The sequence below is a fragment of the Phascolarctos cinereus genome, unplaced genomic scaffold (genome assembly GCF_003287225.1).
Source record: "Phascolarctos cinereus isolate Bilbo 61053 unplaced genomic scaffold, phaCin_HiC Scaffold_5;HRSCAF=322, whole genome shotgun sequence".
NCBI classification, from domain to species: Eukaryota; Metazoa; Chordata; class Mammalia; order Diprotodontia; family Phascolarctidae; genus Phascolarctos; species Phascolarctos cinereus.
In genome coordinates, this window is record NW_027555958.1 from 277548493 (window position 1) to 277570837 (window position 22345).

At 40.3% G+C, this 22345-nt stretch overlaps 1 protein-coding gene and 1 long non-coding RNA gene across 2 annotated transcripts in view; one reads left to right on the forward strand and one right to left on the reverse strand.

The window, feature by feature from the left end:
- LOC144457728 (uncharacterized) overlaps window positions 1-22345 on the reverse strand; it is a 37420-nt gene that overhangs the window by 14465 nt on the left and 610 nt on the right. The window lies entirely within an intron of this gene.
- The window catches only part of GNA13 (G protein subunit alpha 13), a 63103-nt gene continuing 62625 nt past the window's right edge, over window positions 21868-22345 (forward strand). The window contains exon 1 of the mRNA XM_021000760.2: window positions 21868-22263. Within this exon, the coding sequence (XP_020856419.1) occupies window positions 21981-22263 (283 nt within the window). The 5' untranslated portion in view covers window positions 21868-21980. The remainder of the gene's footprint in view (window positions 22264-22345) is intronic.

Below are 22345 nucleotides of genomic sequence, written 5' to 3' on the forward strand. Positions count from 1 at the left end.
TAGATTTTTATATTCAATTGTGTATGCTATTCCTTCTTTAAGCCAATTCTGATGAAAGGTTCACTCACTCCCGCTCATCTCCCCCCTCTTCTCCTCTATTGTAAAAGCTTTTTCTTGCCTCTTTTATGTGAGATAATTTACTCCATTCTACCTCTCCCTTTCTCCTTCTCTCAGTACATTCCTCTCTCATCCTTTAATTTTTTTTTTAGATACCATCCTTTCATATTCAACTAACACTTGTGCCCTCTGTTTATATATACTCCTTCTAGCTGCCCTAATAATGGGAAAGATCTTATGAGTTACAAATATCACAATCTCATGTAGGAATGTAAACAGTTTAACTTCAATAAGTCCCTTATGATTTCTCTTTCCTGTTTACCTTTTTATGCTTCTCTTGATCTTGTATTTGAAAGTCAAATTTTCTATTCAGCTCTGGTTTTTTCTCAAGAATGCTTGAAATTTTTCTATCTCATTGAATATCAAATTTTTCCCCTCATGGATTATACTCAGTTTTGCTGGGTAGGTGATAATTGGTTGTAATCTTAGCTCCTTTGCCCTCCGGAATATCATCTTCCAAGCCCTCCAATCCTTTAATGTAGAAGCTGCTAAATCTTGTGTTATCCACGATACTTGTATTGTTTCTTTTTGGCAGCTTGCAATATTTTCTCCTTGACCTGGGAACTCTGGAATTTTGCTATAATATTCCTGGTAGTTTTCATTTTGGGATCTCTTTCAGGAGATGATCAGTGGATTCTTTCAATTTTTATTTTACCTTCTGGTTCTAGGATATCAGGGCAGTTTTCCCCAATAATTTCTTAAAGATGATGTCTAGGTTCTTTTTTTTTTTGATGGCTCTTTTTTTGATTCTAGTTTTCAGGTAGTCTAATAATTTTAAAAGTTGCTTTTCCAATGAGATATTTCACATTGTCTTCTTTTTTTTTTCATTCTTTTGGTTTTGTTTTATGGTTTCTTGATTTCTCATAAGGTCATTAGCTTCCATTTGTTCTATTCTAATTTTTAAGGAATTATTTTCTTCAGTGAGTTTTTGGACCTTCTTTTCCATTTGGTCAGTTCTGGTTTTTTAGGCATTCTTCTCATTGGTTTTTTGTACTTCCTTTACCATTTGGCCTAATCTGTTTTTTAAGGTGTTATTTTCGCTAGTATTTTGTGTGTGTGTGTGTGTGTGTGTGTGTGTGTGTGTGTGTGTATGTGTGTGTATCTCCTTTACCACATGATTGACTCATTTTTCATGATTTTCTTGCATCACTCTCATTTTTCTTCCCCATTTTTCCTCTACTTTTCTTACATGATTGTCATAATCCTTTTTGAGCTCTACCATGGCCTGAGACCAATTAATATTTTTCTTTCTTTCTTTTTTTTTTTAGTAAGGCAAGTTGGGGTTAAGTGACTTGCCCAAGGTCACACAGCTAGTACGTGTCAAGTGTTTGGTCTGAGGCCGGATTTGAACTCAGGTCGTCCTGACTTCAGGGCCAATGCTCTATCCACTGCACCACCTAGCTGCCCCCCAATTCTTATTTTTCTTGGAGACTTTGGATGAGCTTTGACTTGTTGTCTTCTTCTGAGTGTGTGTTTTGATCTTCCTTGTCACCAAAGTAAGTTTCTATAGTCAGAGTTTTTTCCTGTTGTTTGCTCATTTTCCCAGCCTGTTACTTGACTTTTTAACTCTTTGTTAAGGTAGGGCTCTGCTTCCAGGGTGTACTGTCCCAAGCTTCAGGGGTTTTCTGCAGCTGTTTTCAGAAATACTTCTAGGGACCTGTAAATTTTCAATTCTTCCAAAATGGTATGATCTAAGGAGAGGTATTTACTCTTCTCCAGATCTGTGCTCTGGTCTGTGAGCCATCACAAGCACCGCTTTCTACCCTGGAACTGTGAGGAGGGTCCCCCCTCCACTGTGGCCACAAGCTCTACTATGCTAGTGCTTCTCACCCTGGGACTGCCTCCCAGGATTGCTACCTGGATCCAAGTATGGGCAAAGCAACAGTCTTGCCTCAGTGCTAGCAAAAAGACCCCTGTAATCTCCTTCTGACCAGTTGTTCAACCCCTTTATTGTCTGTGGACTGAGAGCTCTGGAAACAATTGATGCTGCTGTTGCTGGGGCCAGGGCTGTGTTGGCACAGCCTGCACTAGACTGTGTTCCACTCTCACCCAGGTGTGACAGACCTTTCCTTCTGACCTACTAAGTTGTCTTTGGGGTCTGTGAGCTGAGAAGTCTGGAAACTACCACAGTTGCCAGTGATTCAGCCACCCAGAGACCTGCTCCGAGTTTGCTGGGGTTCAGTCTGCATTGGTGCGGGCTGTGCTGGACTGCTCTCCTCTCTCACCCTGGTGCAACACACCTCTCCTGCCCACCTTACAGGTTGCCTTAGGTTGGAAATTTGTTTCACTCTGTCTTTTTGCGGGTTCTGCTGCTCTAGAATTTATTTAGAGGTTTTAAAGTTTTTTAAAATGTATTTGGAGGGGTTTTGGGGAGAGCTGAAGCAAGTCCCCTGCCTTTACACCACCATCTTGGCTCCACCTCTCAATTGGCATCTCCTTGATTAAAACTGAATTTACTTTTTAAATTGAAATTTGTAATTAAAAGGGTTAATGGTTATATAAACCTCAGCTCGAAGTTCTTGCAAGTATTAAAATATGAGGTTTCATTTATCAATGAAGTCAGTTGGAAAGAAAACTGGACTAGCAGTGAAATGAGTGGGGTTCTAACCAACTCTGCCATTTAATAGCTCTGTGTGACCTTAAGCAAGTCAAATTCTTTGAGCTTCAGTTTCCTTAGATATAAAAATGGGAATTACACCTAACCCAACTGCTCCATTAGGGTTACTTCTATTAAGTAGAGTAATGAATGTTTAAAGCATTTTAAAAAACTATCACGTTCTACTCAAATGTAAGGTTTTAAAAATCATAAGGCTTCTACACTAATTAATTAGTTAAAATTAGGTGAGCATTGCTACTTTAATCATAGCCATTCTTGTCAACCCTGGATCCAGTTTTTTTTTCTTTATTAATCATGAAATTGATATATAGTGTATATAACCTCTTCAAATTAACTTACTCTAAAAAAAAGAAAATACATTTATACAAGTAAAATAATTTAAACAAATACTACTAGAAAAATAATATGTAGTCTTTACTTTACAATTGGTAATTTGATACAATTATAAGTTGCATCTTACTTTCTTATTGGTTACTTCTTAAATCTAGAATTGTTAAGAAAGAATGTAGGTCATAGAGATAAGATTCCATATCCATGGCAACATGTTCTTTCTGTTTCTAACTCGCCAACACATTTGTTTTATTGCTAATACCTTTTAGGAACTCAAAACAGAGTAGGTACTGGATTACTGCTATTACTGTTTTCTAAATTGTTCAGCAGATACTTTAAGGATAAGCTTAAGTAGCATGTTAATGGATGTCCAGACTGTGGGCAACCGTAGAGCAGGGGTTTCGAGATAAAGGGCAGAACCAGGGCAGCTAGTCACTTACATAGAACTTGAAGTTACCAAAACTTGGAAAGGTAAGTATACCAAGAATCTAAGCAAAGAAGATGGATTACTTAATACTTAATAGGAATTACTATATACTTAAAAGTGTATAGTCATATGTAGAATTACAAGATTGGAGGTCAGTGGAGAGATTGGGGCAATCCATAAAAGCTGATGAGATCACCAAGTGAAGTAGTATAAAGGGAGAAGAGAAGAGGGTCCCAGACAGAACCCTGAAGCATACCTATGGTTAGAGGGCATGATTTGGAGAAGGATCCAGCAAAGGAGCAGTCAGATAGGTAGGAGGAGAACCAGGAGAGAGTAGTGTCCCAAAAAACCTAGAGAGAAGAGAGGCTGAAGGAGGGAAGAGTGATAAACAATGTCAAATGCTATAGCGAGGTCAAGGAAAATGAGGATTGAGAAAAGTCCATTTGATTTGGGAACTAAGAGACCACTGGTAATTTGGAGACAGCAGTTTGACTTGAATGATAGTCAGAAGCCAAATTATAAAAGATTAAGAAAAGAATAAAGTGGAAGGAGAGAAAGTGGAAGCGCCTATTGTAGACAGCCTTTTCAAAGAGTTTAGCTCTTATGTAAACAGCAATTGTTTCTGTTTTGGCCAGAAATCCCGAGGGTCTTCTCCCAGATTGTGGTGGTGGCGGTTGTTTTTGACTAGGTAAAGAGGCCATTCTCTGCCTCATTTCTTACTTAGCCTTAATCATCAAATGGGCATTGTCTCAGTCAAACTGAGACCTGGTAAAGACCTTGACTTAAAAAGGCAAAAGTCTCCCACTGCATCCCCGGCCATCTCCAGTCATTCTGTTCTATATCTTGCCACTGGACCCAAATGGCTCCAGAGGAGGAAGTGAGGCTGGTGACTTTGAACAATCCTCCCTCACTTAAATCCAATTCACTTGCATATCATGGCATTACCTCCCTAATGTCTTCGAGAATGAAGGACAAACAACGAAAGCAGAGGGTGAGGAACCAGTGAAGCAGAAAGATTAAATGTGGCAGATAAAAAGATAATATGTAGGAGCAAGGCTCCTTCAGATCTGGAAGTGGGATCAGGGACAGGTTATCTTTAGAAAGGAGAAAGGCAATCCCTTCTTATGCAACTGGAGGGAAAGTTGGGGAAGTATACATGAGAAATGTACTGAAATGAAAAAGAGGGTAAATTGGCAGCTAGGATAAATGTGCTCAATCTTCTCCCTTGAAATAGGGAGTGATCATCTATGGAGAGAAGAGAGGTATGAGAGGCTTGAAGATACAGATGGTTTAGAAACAGCTTTGTTATTTCTTTATGAATCATTCATTCTAGGCCTACCATTCAACTGGCACTTACATTATTGAGTGAGGTCCCCATGAGGGTAGTTACCACCTTAGGTTCAAAAGTACTGTATTGGGCTACATTCCTAATGAGCCCCCATCAGTAAACTTACCACTACTAATCAACTTGTAGAAACAATTATCTCAGAGCAAAAGCATTTGCTAAGAAGGCATAATTAGAGCACTTGTAGTAAGGTGCAAAGATAAGGAACACACATGGCCAAGGCAAGTACTATTGGACTACAATTTCCTTTTTCTTCCCATTGTATCCTTACCCTATTTTCCTCTGGAATGAAGAGTCTGTCTTGGGTAAATCTCTTTGCCGGGCTCCCTGGTGCTACTCCTCTCTGAGGTTTGACTCCAAACTGCTAAGTTTAGACTTTTCTTGAATCCATAGATGGCTCTCTTCTCTGCTGTGCAGAATTACAATCTCTGGAGCTTCCTTCATTGACTGTCTCTTTAGGTGTGGTGCCTCCTAATTGATAGGTACCTTCTGTGCAAAGTGCTCTGACCAGTTAGGGAAAAGGAAAGGAAGAGAGAATTTATTCCCCCCTTGCTTTCACTGCCCTTTGATAGAACGTAAAGGGAAAGGCAAAGAGTGGTCCCTTCATGAAAACTGGGTTTGTCTTTTCTCTTCTGCCAAAGGGCCACACTCCTTGGAACTGTTTTTTTGCCTTGACTATTTCAGAGCTGGTAGACTTGCTTTTTTGTTTTTTGCTTTTTAATAGGCTACCAGCCAATGGCAAGCTGCTCCTCTAATTCCACTGAAGAAAACTTTATACCTCATAAAGGGGAAATAAAGTAAAAGTTTTTTTTTTTACTTTCTTTAACACATTGATATCTGGTCTCCGTATCTACTCCTTCCGTGATTTTGACATAGACCATGCTTACCAATTTCTCTATCCCCCCACTATACTTAACACATGCTAGCTTCTTCAGGAAATAAATCTTAAGGAAGGCCTTCACTAAAAAGAATTTCAAAATTTCCTCAAATATATATGTGAAATGGACTATTCTACTCTGATGGCAATTCTACTGCCAGGGATGATTGCTTAGACCACAAACAAGAGGACAATTCCAGAAAACTGATTTTACTTACTTCCTTATAAGGCAGTAGGAAGCTCAAGTAGATAAGAAAAAAAGAAATCAAAGATCAAGTCAGAGGAGAAGACTCCCAAAAGGAAATGTTGTAGTGAGTGATAATCTCTGTTTACACAATATACTAGCAATGTCTGTGTGTTTACACAAACTATATCCCTTGGTGTAGTCTGAAGATAGATCAAGCTTGACCCAGAATAGCCTACTTGTGCTGGGCTGATGTTGGAAGGAAATGCCTGCTCAGGCCTCTGCTTGTAGGTCTGCCAAACCCTAGAGGATTTATGCTGCAGAAAAACTAAGAGCATTTTGGCAGTTACTGTAGAACCATGAGTTCTAATGCTGACCCTTTTGCTACACAGACCCAAGCTGCCAATACAGCCCTGATCAAAAAGTGAAGGGTCCTAGATTCTAGGCTTTTGGAGGACAGAGTTACATCTGAACAGCCCATTTCATGTAGCAGAGTGCATATTAAATGCTTTTGATGACAAAAATGGTGTATTCAAAATACACCATCTTACATTTGTATATCACTTTATACTTCTTAAAGTGTTTACACATAGTTTCTCATGTTTGCCTAGCAAAATAAGCAGCAACTACTCAGCTTAGCCTCCACTTATTGCCCGTGTTCTTTGGTCATATCTGGGTGTGCCACTAGCACTGGTCACAAGGCTTCCTCTTGACCTTGGCCACCTGCACCCAGTGATTCATGATTCCCAATGACTCAGGATGCCTGAGAGGCAAAGAAACAGCCCTCTTGCTTTTTCCCCTTTATCATGACAGAAAAGCCCTTCCAGAAAAGCAAATATTCATCGATATGACAGATCTCTGAACCTCCTAATACTTTCTGGGAAAGGTGATGCCAATTTAAAGCTGCTTAGACATAGCATAATGGTCTGGGTCCAGGGTTGTTTCTTTCTTTCTTTCTTTCTTTCTTTCTTTCTTTCTTTCTTTCTTTCTTTCTTCCTTCCTTCCTTCCTTCCTTCCTTCCTTCCTTCCTTTCTTTCTTTCTTTCTTTCTTTCTTTCTTTCTTTCTTTCTTTCTTTCTTTCTTTCTTTCTTTCTTCCTTCCTTCCTTCCTTCCTTCCTTCCTTCCTTTCTTTCTTTCTTTCTTTCTTTCTTTCTTTCTTTCTTTCTTTCTTTCTTTCTTCTTTCTTTCTTTCTTTCTTTCTTTCTTTCTTTCTTTCTTTCTTTCTTTCTTTTTTTCCTGGCTTCTAAGAATGCAGAGTGCTCTTTATCTAGATAGAAGGAAGCAGGGCAGAGGTTGTTTTCTATGTCTGAATGCAGTGCCTTTAAAAAGCTGATTGGAACTCAGCTTTTTTTTTTTAAACAAACACAGAAACTATGAGTAAAGTCCAGGGTCCCAGTGTGAATCAGAGGGTGGGGTGGATATTATAAATTATAAATTTTGGAGGCAAAATATCCCTAAGCACATAAATAAACACAGGGAGGAATATGTTATACCCTGAGATCAGCTGACTCTTTTTAGTGAATCTGCTTCCAAAGGCTCTCTGAAATTCTCTATTTCTATCAATGGAAACATCATTTTTCCAGACACTCCAACAGTGTCAACTCTGAGTCATTAACTTATTCCTCCTATTGTCTCATCATCATTCCTCATATCCCATCAGTCACGATGTCCTGTCAGTTTCTCCCTAGCAATTAATGTCTCTTGAACTTATCCTCCTATTATTCTCACTATCACCCACACTGGATCATAGCTAGCATTCAAGGTTTGCCAAGTGCTTTACATAGATCATTTCATTTGATTCTCACAACAACCTTGTAAAGAGGGTGCTACTTTACAGATAAAGAAACAGACACAGGGAAGGTAAGTAACTTGCCCAAGTTCACATAACTAATACATGTCTGAAGTAGAATTTGAACTCAGATGACTCCGAGTTTTTCACTCTTAGCACTGTGCCACTTAGCTGCCTGTAAGTAGTTCAGATCCTAAGAGGATACTACTTTTTCTGACTATGGAGTCTTTCCTTTCAAATTCGTCCTGCACACTGAAAATCTGCCTGAAACACAATTCTGCATTTACTGTTGATATTCAGTCATTTTTCAGTCATGTCCAACTCTTCGTGATCCCATCTGGGGTTTTCTTTGGCAAAGATACTAGAGTGGTTTGCCATTTCCTCCTCCACCTCATTGGGCAGATGAGGAACTGAGGCAAACAGGGTTAAGTGACTTGCCCAGGGTCACACAGCTGAGGCCTGAACTAAACTCAGGTCTTTCTGACTTCAGGTCCAGAACTCTATCCACTGCACCACTTAGCTGCCCCTAAATTCTGCATACATTAATCCACTGGACAAGACCTTTCAATGGCTTTCCACTGCCTTTAAATAAAATCCTAACTTCTAAACCTGGCAGTAAAAATCCACAATCTGGCTCCAAGTTTATCTCTCACTACCACTTGTATTTAAAGCCTCTATTCCAATTAAAACATTCTACTCATTGCTCCCAAGGAGTGCTCACTCTGAAACTTGGGTATTTCCATGCCTGGAATGCCCTTCCTTTCCTTTCTATTTACCTAAATCTTATCAGTTGTCCAAGACCCAGTTTAAGCCTCACCTTCAGTGAATCTTCCCTGGACTTAGAACTTCCTGAAGTTCTAAGGCCTCTATGGTCAGTACCATCTATGTTGGAATTTGGCATATGCTAACTTTTTTTGTTTTCTGGTTTTTGTTTCTTTTAAATTTATGTATAACTTAGGTGGGGGTGTGCTGGGAATTTTTAACAACTGGCTTTCTGGGAGAAAAATGTCTACATGACATATTATTAACTCTAATTTACATTATTAATATTTTCTCCATCATTTTCTTGAGTCTAGACAATCAACAAAACAACAAATTAAGCCTTGATTCTTAATTTGCTGATTTCTGAGTATAAGTGCTCACACTGAAAATTTAACAATCAGAGCTCACGAGTTGGTTAAAATTGATTTCAGCACATTCATGAGGCTGCAGACATACAGAACGGTGGACAGTTGCACAGATGGAGGAGACTGTTATTGAGCATACTCAAGCTTGACCAAAGTGACCAACGTCTTTGTTTCACCACAGACAGACAAGACAGGGGTGGCCAGAGCATAGGCCATGGCCTGTCACTGGTGAACTTTTATCTGGCCAAGAAAAAAAGTGGTTAGTAAAGTGCCTTCTTTCCTTTCTCCCTCCTCCCTTTCAATTCAAAAGGACAGATATTTAAATCCAGAGCTTACAATCCTTTTAAAATTGTTTATTTGTTGTTTTCAACGGTACCTTAAAGCCGGCTGTCTCTAGATGAAGATAAGATTTGATCTTAACTGCTTTTGAGTTGAATGTCTTTAACTGAGTAGAAACAGTGAGGAAAGCACTAGTAGTGAAACTGAATACACGAGAACTTAAATAGGTCTGGAGACAAATAGGCCTTCTTACCCTGTAACATCCTTCTGCCAAGCCATATCTCTCCTTCTACTAGTGAGTTCCTCTTCAGGCCTTCATTGTGGAGAGAGGCGTAGGCTATCTTTTATTCCCTTTCCATTTTGCTTCAGACTTTCAGGACTTTGACACCATCCCCTTCCCTGAGTATCTTTTCCCTCTCCCCTCCCATATCCCTTTTGTGTATTGTCTTCCTCATTAGAAGGTTAAACTCCTTGAGGGCAGGGACCATCTTTCTCTTTGCTTGTATTTGTATTCCCAGCACCCATTCTGACACACAACAAGAGTTGAATAAATGCTTGTTGTTGCCTTGCCTTAGCGACCAGGCTTAGATTCTGATTTGGGGGCTCTACGCTATGATTACTTCATTAATAAACTGCATTACTAAGTTTCCTAAAACAGCAGAGAAAGACATCCAGGTGGACTGAGGACCACTGCTCACTAGGCTAAAGTAAACTCATTGTTATAACAAGGTATAACAGATCAGAGTGGGGTCCTTGAGCAAGAGCCCAGCCTCTGAAGCAAAAGAAGGAGGAGGAAAGGAGGAGAGATGGTGACTAAAGGAAAGGCAATGCCCAGTAGTGTGATGGTGAATATTTAACAACTGGCTCTCTGGAAAAAAAAATATATACATGAAGAACTTTTAAAATTTAATCCACATTATTAACACTTTCTCTATCACTTTCTTAAATCTAGACATTTAACAAAAAATAAATCAAGCCCTGATTTGTAGTGTTTGCCAGTTTCTGGGACATAAATGCTCACATACTCAAAATTTAACAACCAGCTTTCAGGAACCAGTTCTAGCTAGTTCCAGTCACACCCGTGGGCCTGAGTCAGCCTAGCGGAAGGAATAACTCTGCCCCTTTCACTGAGGTGGGAGCAAAAGAAGAGCCAGTGGCCGAGTAGCCATCTTTGCCCCATTAGTGACAACAGTAAGCCACAGAGCCTCTGCTCCTTACAAGTGGGAAGCTGAGCCTGAGGGTTTTTTTTTTCCATTTTAAGCTCCTTCTTTGTTTTTAAGACTTTAAATTCCATTTTTTTTCTCCTTGGCTTAAGCAGAATTTCCTGCATTATTGCAGCACACTTTAAATATACCTGCACTATAATAATTTTAACATTGTTACAGAATTTCCACTTTTATATTTTATGTTAATTGATTTTTGCTTTTATAGCTTGGGTTTAAAGCTGAATATTAGCCGTTTGCTACTTTTAAGGGTGATTACTAGACATTAAATTTTCTTTTCAATTTTGTAAGAATTTTTCCCTCAATTTTGATAATGTAATTTCCCTTTTAGTACACTTTTAATTCCTGTTATGTTGATTTTATTTTCTCTCACGCTGAAGTTATCCAGATTTCCTGTTCTGAATACTATTTTCATGAACTTTTTTATTTTTAGATTTATTTATATTTTTGTAAATTACTTACTTTTTCATTTTTCTTACCTCAGTATTAGCTTCCGCTGTACTGATACCACGTACTTCTTAGTATATTGCATTTGAATATAAATGTTGATTATTTAATGATACCAAAGTGAACACCAAATGTTACATACTGCCTGCTAAGATGTAAGCAGAATGCCATTACAGTTGTTTCTTTGCAAGTTTGCTTTGCTGATACTTGCTATATTGCTGTTACAGCTGCTATCGTTGCTGGACTTCAGCTAAATTGTTTGCTTACTTAGTGAATAGTTCTTTAGATACTGGTTAAATACTGGCATTAAAGATCAATACTATGAAAGTATGAGTGCAATACTAAGTCCTGAAATAACTGCCAGATGTGATTGCTGAGCCAATGATAATTTAAAGACCATGGAAAACTAGAGAGGCATTACAAAATTGAAAAAGTGTAAATGTCCCAATTTTCAAAAAAGAGAACAGTCCAAAAACTATAGGCTGGTGACCTTGACTTCAATTCCTTAGAAAATTCTACTATGAGTCATTAAAAAGATGGTTGGCAAACAAATACAAATGGAAGAGGTGATTAAAAAGAGCAAGCATGACTTCATCAAGAACAAGTCATGCCAGACTAACTTTATCTCCTTTTTTTTGGGACAGGATAACTACACTAATAGATAAGGCAAATTATATGGACAGAGTTTACTTAGATTTTAGTGAAGTTTTTCTCACACATTTTTATAGGAAAGATGGAGAGATGTGGAATAGACAATAATACAAAGTATACAGATACAGAACGGGTTGGATGGCCAGTCTCGAAGAGTAGTTGTTAATGGTTTAATGTCACCATGTCAAAAGGTTTCCTGTGTGGTACTCGAAGGAGAATCAGGATACAAAAGGAATCCGATGGGCTACAGCATTGAGCTGAATCTAATCAAATGAAGTCCAGTAAGAATGAATGTGCTTGAATATAAAAAAATCACCTTCCCAAATACAGGACGCAGGAAACATGGTTAGAGCAGCAGTTGTTCTGAGACAGATCTGGGAATGTGGTCTTGGCCACTTCCTAGCAGTGTGATCCTAGACAAGTCACTTAACCCTATTTGCCTCTGTTTCCTCATCTGTAAAATGAGCTGGAGAAGAAAATGGCAAACTACTCTAGTATCTCTGTCAAGAAAACCCCAAATGGGGTCACAAAGAGTCCTACATGGCTGAAAAATGACTGGACAACAAGAAGCTCAATAGAAGTCAGCATTGTTATATAGCAGCCTAAAAAGTGAATTCAATCTTCTGCGGCATTAGGAGGGGGCATAGCTTCCAGGAAAAGGGAGGCAATAGTACCACTATACTCTGCTCTTATCAGATCTCATCTTTTATCTATTATATTCAGCTCTGTAGCATCATGGTTTAAGGATAATGATAAACTGGAAAATATCCAGAGGACAACCAGGATGGTCAAGGGCATGACTTATGAGAACTGGTTGAAGGAATTGGGAATGATTAGCCTACAGAGAAGACTAAGAGACGGTGAGGAAAAGAAGGGCCATGAAGGGACGGGGACAAGAAAGATATGATCTGTGTCTTTAAGTATTAGAAAGGCTGTCATATGAAGAATGAATTAGAAATCTAATCTGTCTGGCCCCAGAGGTGAGAACCTAGAGCAATGAGTGGGAGTTGAAAAGGGGCCAACTCAAACTTGGTGTCAAGAAAAACTTCCAGATGATCAAAAAATGCCCCCCAAATAGAAATGCCGGCTTAGAAAGGCCTACTTTGAAGGATTTCAAGAAGTGACTAGATGATGATCAGGTATATTATGAGAATCCCTTTCACGTATGGGTTGGACTAGACGGTTGTTGAGGCCCTTTCCACTTTTCAAATTCTATTTGTTCTCTAATGAATTATTTAATAAGTAATGTTTTAGCCTGCTTCTTCTATGTTTCCCCATTGTGCTAGACTTCATAGGCTGGGCCAGTTTGTGGCTTGTGAAGTCTGTGAGGTCAGGTCTAGCTTCTCTGTTTATAAGATGAACCTTAATACAGCTCATTTTTCTTTGGAATTGACCTTGTTTAGTGAGTGATTAAAGTGTGTAACATTAACATTGTTTTCTTTGGGTTTCATTCTTGTTCTTTCTCTTTTGATTTAAATAGATTTTAAATTTAAGAGATGTGTCCTTTGGCACAATTGAAATCAGACAGAGCCTGACTAGCAGAAAATGATTTACCAGTTGGTACTTGGTACATATGGATGAACAGCTGTTCTTCACTAAGGCGGGAAGAAGTAATGTGTTTAAACTCTAGTACAAGAAGTTTAGGCAAGACATAAAGAAAACCTTACTAATATAATAGTAAATAACTAAATATTCAAAAGGCTGCCAAGAAATATTGGTTTGTGCTTCTCTAGAGAACTCTATAGTTGGATTACATGCCATCATCTATTTTATTTGGTTAGGTTCAATTTAATATTTATTGCTTCCTTAACTACCGTGTGAAAGGTGCTATGCTAGGTACTGAGTATATTAAGATGAATATAAGATTGTCAAAGACCTTTCCATCTCGCAGGGAAGATAGGATTTATAGGTAATAATTATAATACTTCTGCAAAAGAGCCCTAATTTCACTAAAGGGGGCATTTCCAACCCTTTTATACGTTAGTATATAGGGCTTTCAACTGCTGTGACCAAAACAAATAATCACTTGATGTACAATTTTTTAAAGAGGAACTTCTGAACTTAGCCATACTTGTCTTCACAGAACAGACACACAGTTAAATGCTGGGCCCAGATCCAAAGCCTTCACAGCTTGGTACATTTCATAGAATTTGGGCTTTGTTGGCAGAGCCAGTGTCTCTTTTATGCCACAACAAGACATGAGAAAATAGACAAGAGGTGATGATTCACAGTCCCAAGATACCAAGCTTAGGGTTCTATTTATTCATTAAAAAAGGGGTGGGGGCGTGAGATGGAACAGCAGATAGAGTACTGGCGCTAGATTCAGGAGGTCCTGAGTTCAAATGTGGCTGTAGACACTTACTAGCTATGTGACCCTGGGCAAGTCACTTAACCCCAACTGCCTCAAAAAACAAAAAACACAAAAAAGGAAGAAAGTGACACAAACCACACACACACACACACACAAGATCTCCATCTATTTGCTATTATTCCTTTCTCTCTGTATCATCTCTTTTTAGGCCTCATCTCCCAGCTTTGTCTACATAATTTGGGGCAAATCACTTTATCTCTCTGAGGCTAAATTTTCTCATCTGTCAAATAAGTGATTAGACTAGATGAGGTCTAAGGTCACTAAGGAAAAATATAACTAAAAGAAAGTGACCTTTTGCTATGTTGGATTTTTTTTTCCTTCTGAAAATCTATGCATTCTGACTCATTTAGTTATTGCATTTCCTTAAATTTCATCTTGGATGCATTCTTTTCCTCTATAACATATGCACCAATATTAAAATAAATTAGTTGGTGACTTTCTCTACTTACTCTGGGATCCAGACTACCCAGGGTTAGCCAAAGGACCATAATGAAAATTCCTCAGTGCTTTTGTGATAGCCACAATTCCTTGATGGTAGTCACAACCCAACAGAGTTGATTGTTATTTAACACCAAAGTAGAGAGTACTGCTGCAGGTTATGGCATGCAATGCTTCATTTTGAGCCAAACAGCCAGGGGAGTGGTTTAAGGAAGCTGCAGGCCCAAGCATGTTAATCAGGGCTCTCAGGGAAAGGGAGCTATATGTATTAAAAAAACTTTTGGAAGATTCTCTTGGGCATGTGGGGAACAGCAGAGGGCTTTAAAACACAAGATGAATTCAGATTCCATAGTTTGAAATTATGCCATAAGAGAAAAAGCATCTTGAGTAAAGTTAGGGACCTTATTGTTTCTGATTTGGCTTTCATTCATCAATCAACAAGAATGTATTAGGCACCTACTGTGTGCAAAGTACTGTGCAAATAGCAAGAAATACAAAACCAAATAAAGGAGCAAACAATAAAGCCAAGAAAACACATAAGCACATATGTATCTGTGTGTGTGTGTGTGTGTGTATACAAAATAAATAACAAGGAAAATTGGTGAAGGGAGGCACATTAAGCTACACATTAGGAAAGGCTTCATGTAGAAGGTATAACTCGGGCTGATCCTTGAAGGCAAGTAAGGATTCTAAAAGATGGAAGTCAGAGTGCAGGGATTCAAGTGTAGGGGAGAGTCAGTGAAAAGGCCTATAGATGGGAAATAGAGTACTGTGTAAGAGGAATGGCAAGGCCATTTTGGATGGCCTGTAGAGAACACCAAGAGAAATATTACATAATAAGCCTAGAAAGGAAAGTTGAGGTCAAATTGTGAAGGGCTTGAAAGACCAAACAGAGGCATTTATATCTGATTCAAGAGGTAATTGGGAGGCAATGGAGTGGCAAAGCTCTAAGGGGCCAGTAATAAAATTTAAATATTATATGTAGTTCCTCCTACAGCAATAGTTCCTCAATCCTACTTGAATTGGCAGTCCCAGGTCCCCAAAGGGGATATCTATTCAGGGTTCTAGGGGTAACTCCAAGGAGCAAAGGTTTCTAGTATTCTGCTCTTGAGTCCGATTCAAAGCTCCCTACTGATTAGCCAGAATTAATTAGCTTTTAGAAAGGATACTTACTAAGTAGGTGCAGCAAGAACAGTTTGTCACAAAAACATCTGCCCAAATTAGAGGTATGCTCTCCTCTTGCACACACAGGGTACCTGGGGAAACTGACTGACTCTACTCCTCCCAAATTTTATAGGACTTGATCATACCTAGTTTACATTTTTGATTAACTGTAATTAAAAATGTTATACAACTGTCCAAACCCAAAACCCCACACCACCCAACTATCGTGAGAACAAATGAGATGTTTTCAAGAAGTGCTTTGAGCTGTCTGGAAGAAAACCATTCACAATGTATACAGCACCATGAGCTGAACTTTAACTTGGTGTTCTAAGACTACTCTCAGAGTCACGGTACATTACACAAGTGCTGTTTCTGATGAATTATTCTGGTTATCTTTAAAACAATAAAGGCTGTGAATGAGCTGAGGCCACAGCTGCTGTACAGTAAGTAGTTCATGGCCCTTTTTCTAAAGCAGAAATAAAAGCAACCAATAATTAAATTCATGTTTTCCACTGGTTAAAATCAATCCCTTATGACTCTGCCTAGATTCTTAATGAAATCTTTAGTACAAACAGCTTACTCCAGACATGACACCATCAGGATTTGTTATAATAACATTACTGTATTCCAATCCACATTGCCAACCTGACTTTGGTACTAAAAAGAGCACTAGGTTTAGACTTAAGGAGACTGGGTTTAAAAACTAGCTCTGCTAATACCTGTGGGACCTTGGACAATTAAGTCACTTGACCATTCCAAGTATTAGTTTTATCATCTGTGAAATGGGAAGGTTGGCTATAACCTCTAAAGTCCCTTCTAGCTACAAATCTAATTAACTCAAGTTGTGGTATAAATACCTTAATACAAACTAATTTGTGGTGGAAAAGAACATTGGATTGCCCAACCAAAGAGCCTGGATGAAAATCCTGACCCTGTTACTTATTACCTTTGTAATAAGTAATGAGCTAGATGGCATGGTGCATGAGAGTGCTGGACAGGGAAGACATGAATTCCAATCCTGCCTCAGACAATAACTAGCTATGTGACCCTGGGCAAGTCACTTAACAGTTTTTGGCCTCAGTTTTCTTATCTGTAAAATGGGGACAATAATAACACTTTCTTCACAGGGTTGCTGTGAGAGTTGAATGCATAATCTATGTAAAGTGCTTTGCAAACCTTAAAGTGCTATATAAATGCTAACTATTACTAGTATTATGTGACTTCATTTAACTCTGAGGGCCTCACTTTTCTGATCTATAAAATAGGGATAATAATAGTACCTACCTCACAGAGTTGTTGTGAGAGTCAAATAACAACATATAAAGAGCTTACCTTGGAGAGCTGTATAAATATTATTACCACTATTACGTGATTTAATTCTGAAGGCCTCAGTTTTCTCATCTGTAAAATCAGGGGGTTGGCCTTGATCTTTAAGTTCCCTCCCAGCTTGAAATCCTATTATCCTCTGAGATGATTACTAGACTGGTAGACAGGCAGCAAGGTGGTAATGCGGACAATGCACCAGGCCTGGAGTTAGGAAGACCTGAGTTCAAAGCCAACCTCACACACTGAACTAGCTCTGTGACCTGGGCAAGTCACTTAACCCTGTTTGCCTCAGTTTCCTCACCTACAAAACAAGCTGGAGAAGGAAATGACAAACGACTACAGTATCCTTGCCAACAAAACCCCAACAGGGGTTAAGAAGAGTCAAACTTGACTGAAACAACTGAGCAACAAGACCAGGGGAATACTGCAAGTATTAAAGAAAAATAACTCATCACAGTTAAGATCTGAAATACTGGCTATCTTACCCCAGCATCCCAGTGGATGGAGTTTTAGATATTTTTTTTTTGTTTGAATTGCCTATAGGACATTCTTTTCAAATGTCCAACAGGCAGCTAGTGATATGAGCCTGAAGCTCAGGTGAGACTAGGACTGGATATATATATAGATCTGGGAATTATGTGCATAAAGGTGATAATTAAAGCCCTGCCTCACACAGAAATAATAACACTACCTGACACGTGACGGGGAAAAATGCTTATTGATTGATATGTGCATCAGACTACAGTTTACAGTGTTTTCACACACATGATCTCACATCCACAACTGTCACATGGATCTCTGTGCCATCTCTTGATGAATAAAGTCAGCTACTGTCCCCTAAGCTTCAACTTTGGGTATTAGGCATTTGACAGGTGAAGACTCTAGAATTTCCTTATTTTCCTATTAGATGCAGCTATCAAAAACGTCAATGTTTATTTCTAAGCCTATAACTTCATGCTAACCATCAGAAAGGACAACTTCTATAGTTTGTCCAGCCAATTATATGTCTTCAGCCACTGGTTTTCTGGGTTGGGGGGGAAGGGAGCAAGCGGTGGTGTTGTTATTTTAATGTGGAGAGTCAGGTCAAATTCTTTTAAGTGATATCAGTCCCATTTAAACTCTTCCCACTCCCATCACCACCTCCACCCCCCATTTTCTGGCAGTCAACTGGTGAAGTGGATAGAGCACTGAAGTGGAGTCAAGACCTAAATTTCAATCTGGCCTTGGACACTTAACTAGCTGTATAACCCTGGGGCAACTGACTAAATATCTCCCTGCCTCAGTTTCCTCAACTGTAAAAGGGTGATAATAACAAAACCTACATGGCAGGGTTATTATGAGTATCAAATGAGACCATATTTGTAAAGTGCTTAGCACAGTACTGGGCACTTAGTAAGTGTATAAAAATGCTTATTCCCTTCCCCTTCTCTTCAAGATCACAAAAACAGTGGCAGGGTCAGGGCTCAAGTTCATAGGTCATGTTATGTATATATCTACCTTGCAAAGGTGGCATAAGGCAGACTACATTGTAATGAATTCTGAGATTTTAGGAAAGAAAGGGCATTGTTGTAGATTATAGCTATACTAATCAAATTACACAAAGAACATGTCAGTTATCATATATACTATACATGGCAATAAATCATTTATCTATTTATTGGTTACTAAAGAATACAGATATATGTTAATTAATAACCTAGGTGACCCCAGGTAATGTCTAACTCCATTTGGTAACATCCTGTCAGGAAGAAATAATCCAATCCTATAATAAAGCTGTTTGCCATGAAGAATGTAGCAGATAGACTGCCATACCAAAGCCACTGCCCATTTACCAGAGTATACCTGGATTTAGTCCAAACCAGTTACTGACTTATTATAAAGAAAACACTAAAAATAAATAAAAAGCAAGAATAATTCAATCTCTCCCTCTCTACTCCATCATTCCCTTGTGCCTATAAATAAGCCCAGGTCTCTCCTATCCTTAAAAAACCCTCACTTAACTCTACCATAGGTCAAGCAGATCTGTAGCTCTCTTTCCTTTAGTAGCCAAATTCCTTGAAAAAGCTGTCTACACTCCTTGCCTCCACTTTCTCTCTTCTCAATATTCTATCAATCCCTGCAGTCTGTCTTCCAACTTCATCATGCAACTGAAACCGCTCTCTCTAAAGTCATTAGGGATATCTTAGTCGCCAAATTCGATGGCCTTTTCTCAATGCTCATCCTTCTTGATCTCTGCTTAGCATTAGGAAATTTTGATTTCCCTCTCCTCCAGGATATTCTCTTCTCTCTGGATTTTCGTGACAATGCTCTCTTAATTCTCTTTCTACCTGACTAGTTAATCTCTTTTGTTGGACCATCACATTGTAGGCACACAATTGTTAAATACTAATGCTTTTATTTTACCTCTTCGCCAAGTATTGTACTGCTTCACTCTCATTCCCAATTTAAATGATGTTTTTCAAGGATTTGATGTAGACAACAGTTGGGAGTAGTCATACAGATGGCAGCCCAATTCTAGATTTTGGCTCCAAAGTTCTGCCTTCCAGAAATAATCATCAGGGTTGTCAAACTTATTCAGAGGGAAGGTTAGGCAGAGGACTTTGAACACCTTCCTCTGACACTTGGCTAGTAACAACATGAACCGGTTCAGCAGGAACTCCTACCTGCCCCCTAGCTACTCTTGATTCTTGAATTCACACTGCACTTTGTTGGGGAGGGAAAGGGAAGAAGTGAACTCCCTGACTTAAAGGCTTTTCTCCTTCCTTTTTGCCGAAAGCACTTTTAGATTAGCATTTGTAGAATGGATTGGGTTCACTGGCTGTAATTACTTTCTCTTTTGGTTAGTCCTATTCATTTCTACCTCTCATAATCCTTGTCTTCCTTCAAGGCTCAATTCAGGTGTCACCTTACCTGTAAATCCTACCTTGATTTCCCCATAGTTCTGTTTCTATACCCTTCTCAATTTTCCTTTTATTATTTATATGTATATTGATGTTGTATTGTCTAGCTGAATATATAAGCTCCTCAAGGCCTGTTCCATTTTTCTTTATATTCCCAGCATCTTGCATACAGTAGATGTTTAATAAATGCTTGCTGAATTCTCAAAAGGAATAAAGTGAATATCCCAATTCATACTCTTGCATCTCTAACTTCAAGGTTAGAATTAGAGCTCATCCAGGTCTGCAAATTTACTATCTACTGGTTAATTTTGAATTTGGGGCTTTAAGGCAAAAACTCTTTCCACAATGTCTACAGCATAGCAGGTTTTTATACAGAAGCAGCTGAAAAGCATCCTGTTCTTATACAAATGAATGAGAATTAGGTTGCCAGGCCAGAAGCAAAGCAGAAGCGAAAATGGTTTTTCCATTTACAGTTGAAAAGAACAAATGAAAAAATTGTGTTTCCTTGGCACCACTCAAGCCTCACTACCAACAGCTGTGATCTTCAAGTTTCCATTCCCAGAAGTACTTTCAGGTGTCCTGTCTGGACTTTTAGGTTAGGAAAAAAAAGTCCCTTGGCAGGTCACATCCTCTATAACCTGGCAGGAAAACCAGCTTCTCTCTGCTTCCATCCTCAGCTTGTTTGCTTATCTATTTCCTTGTAGGGAAGGGTCTGCATTATATAATGTCCGGTCTATGGGGATTTTTACCATGACCTCACCCCTCCTGTTGCTGCCAGTCAATAATTTTAGCATTATCAAGGCTTCTCCTAGTTCAGTAATCTTTGTGCACTGTATGTAAAACTTTTTTAGGGATGTAAATGGCCAGAGTTAAAGTCCCATTGGTGCAGTGGATAGAGCACCAGGCCTGAAGTAGGGAAGACCTAAATTCAAATCCACCCTGGGACACTTACTACATGTGTGACCCTAGGCAAGTCATTCAACCCTGTTTCTCTCCGTTTTCTCATCTGTAAAATAAACTGGGCAAGGAAATGGCAAACCATTCCAGTATCTTTGCCAAGAAAACCCCAAATGGGGTCACAACTGAACTACTGTATATTTTCTCAAAGAAATTTGAGGAAACCCTAAATTTGAGAGAATTCCTCAAAGAAGAGACTGCTCAAATCCCTCCTTCAGCAAGATCCTCCCCCTATTCCCTATGTGATGACCTCTCATTTACATGGTAGATATCTCGTATGTAGTTTTGTATCGTCTTTTTTTTTTTTGTACTTTTTATAATGCAGCTTCTGGACAGCAGGGACTGCGTTTTTGCCTTTCTTTGCATCTTCCACTGCCTGGTAGTGCCCGGCACATAGTAGGCGCTTTATCAGTGCTTGGTAGTTGTCTTTCCATACATCGAAGAATGCCACACACAGCTGCCAACATAATCTCAGAGAATAATTCTGTGCTTTTTGAGGGGGAAAATAGGCGGGGGTGGGATTGGTAAGTACTAAGATCCAAGTGCTCCACGTACTGCAAGGATATCCACAATAATGCAAATTGTGGAACCTGACAGCTTTTTGCACGTTTCCCCTCTAAGTCAATCTTTTCCCAACCCACCCGCCAAAAACAAAAAAATTATCCTCCCCTTGCGGGTTTGCAACACTTCCGAAAACCTACAGCCAATTTTCGTGGGAATCAGGAAAATGAGGACGGTGACCTATCATTTAACCCAACGCACAAGGAGTGGCCCAAGCAAACAACTACCTAGGGCGCTGAGATACCCGCTAGGGGTGCAGAGCGAGCTAAGGCAGCACCCCACTTCAAACAACTTCCTCACTTTAGGGGAACCGGAGAATAGCAAAAGAATCTGTAGCCCCGTGAAGGTCACGTGACGAGCTCCTCTCCTCGGGCCTCTCCCACTAGTTCAAGCTCGCTCGCGACCCGTACAGGCAGGTGAGGAGGGGACGGAGGGAAACGAATGGAGAAGCTGTGCGCGTCCTATCCTTCGCAGAGGAGGCGGAACCCAGGCTCGAGGGTGCGCGCGCTCGCCGAAGGAGGAACTCATTACGCGCGCGCCGTCGCCCGCCCAGGAGGAAACGAGGCTCGAGAAGTGGGAGTGCGCGCTCGCGTCCTTCCCTCCCCCCTCCGTCTCCTCCCCTCCCCCCTCCCCCCTCGTCCCGCCCTGCCCTGCCCTGCCCGCCCAGCTCGATTCCTCCCGCCTTCGTTCCCTCCCTCCCCGGCGTTCGGGCCGCGCTCCTTGCTCTCGAGCTGCGGTGCCCGGCCGGCGGCCGCCGCCAGAGGAGGAGGTGGAGGGCGCCGGAGGTGCGGACGGCGGCGGCGGCTGAGGAGGAGGCGGAGGAGGCCGCGGAGGCGGCGACGGCGGTAAGATGGCGGACTTCCTGCCGTCCCGCTCCGTGCTGTCCGTGTGCTTCCCGGGCTGCCTGCTGACCAGCAGCGAGGCCGAGCAGCAGCGCAAGTCGAAGGAGATCGACAAATGCCTGTCGCGGGAGAAGACGTACGTGAAGCGGCTGGTGAAGATCCTGCTGCTGGGCGCCGGCGAGAGCGGCAAGTCCACCTTCCTCAAGCAGATGAGGATCATCCACGGGCAGGACTTCGACCAGCGGGCCCGGGAGGAGTTCCGCGCCACCATCTACAGCAACGTGATCAAAGGTGAGGGCCCAGGGGGGACCTTGTCAGCCCCGGGGCCCACTGACCCGGGGCGGGGCCGGGGCCACGGCCACGGGGGATGGAG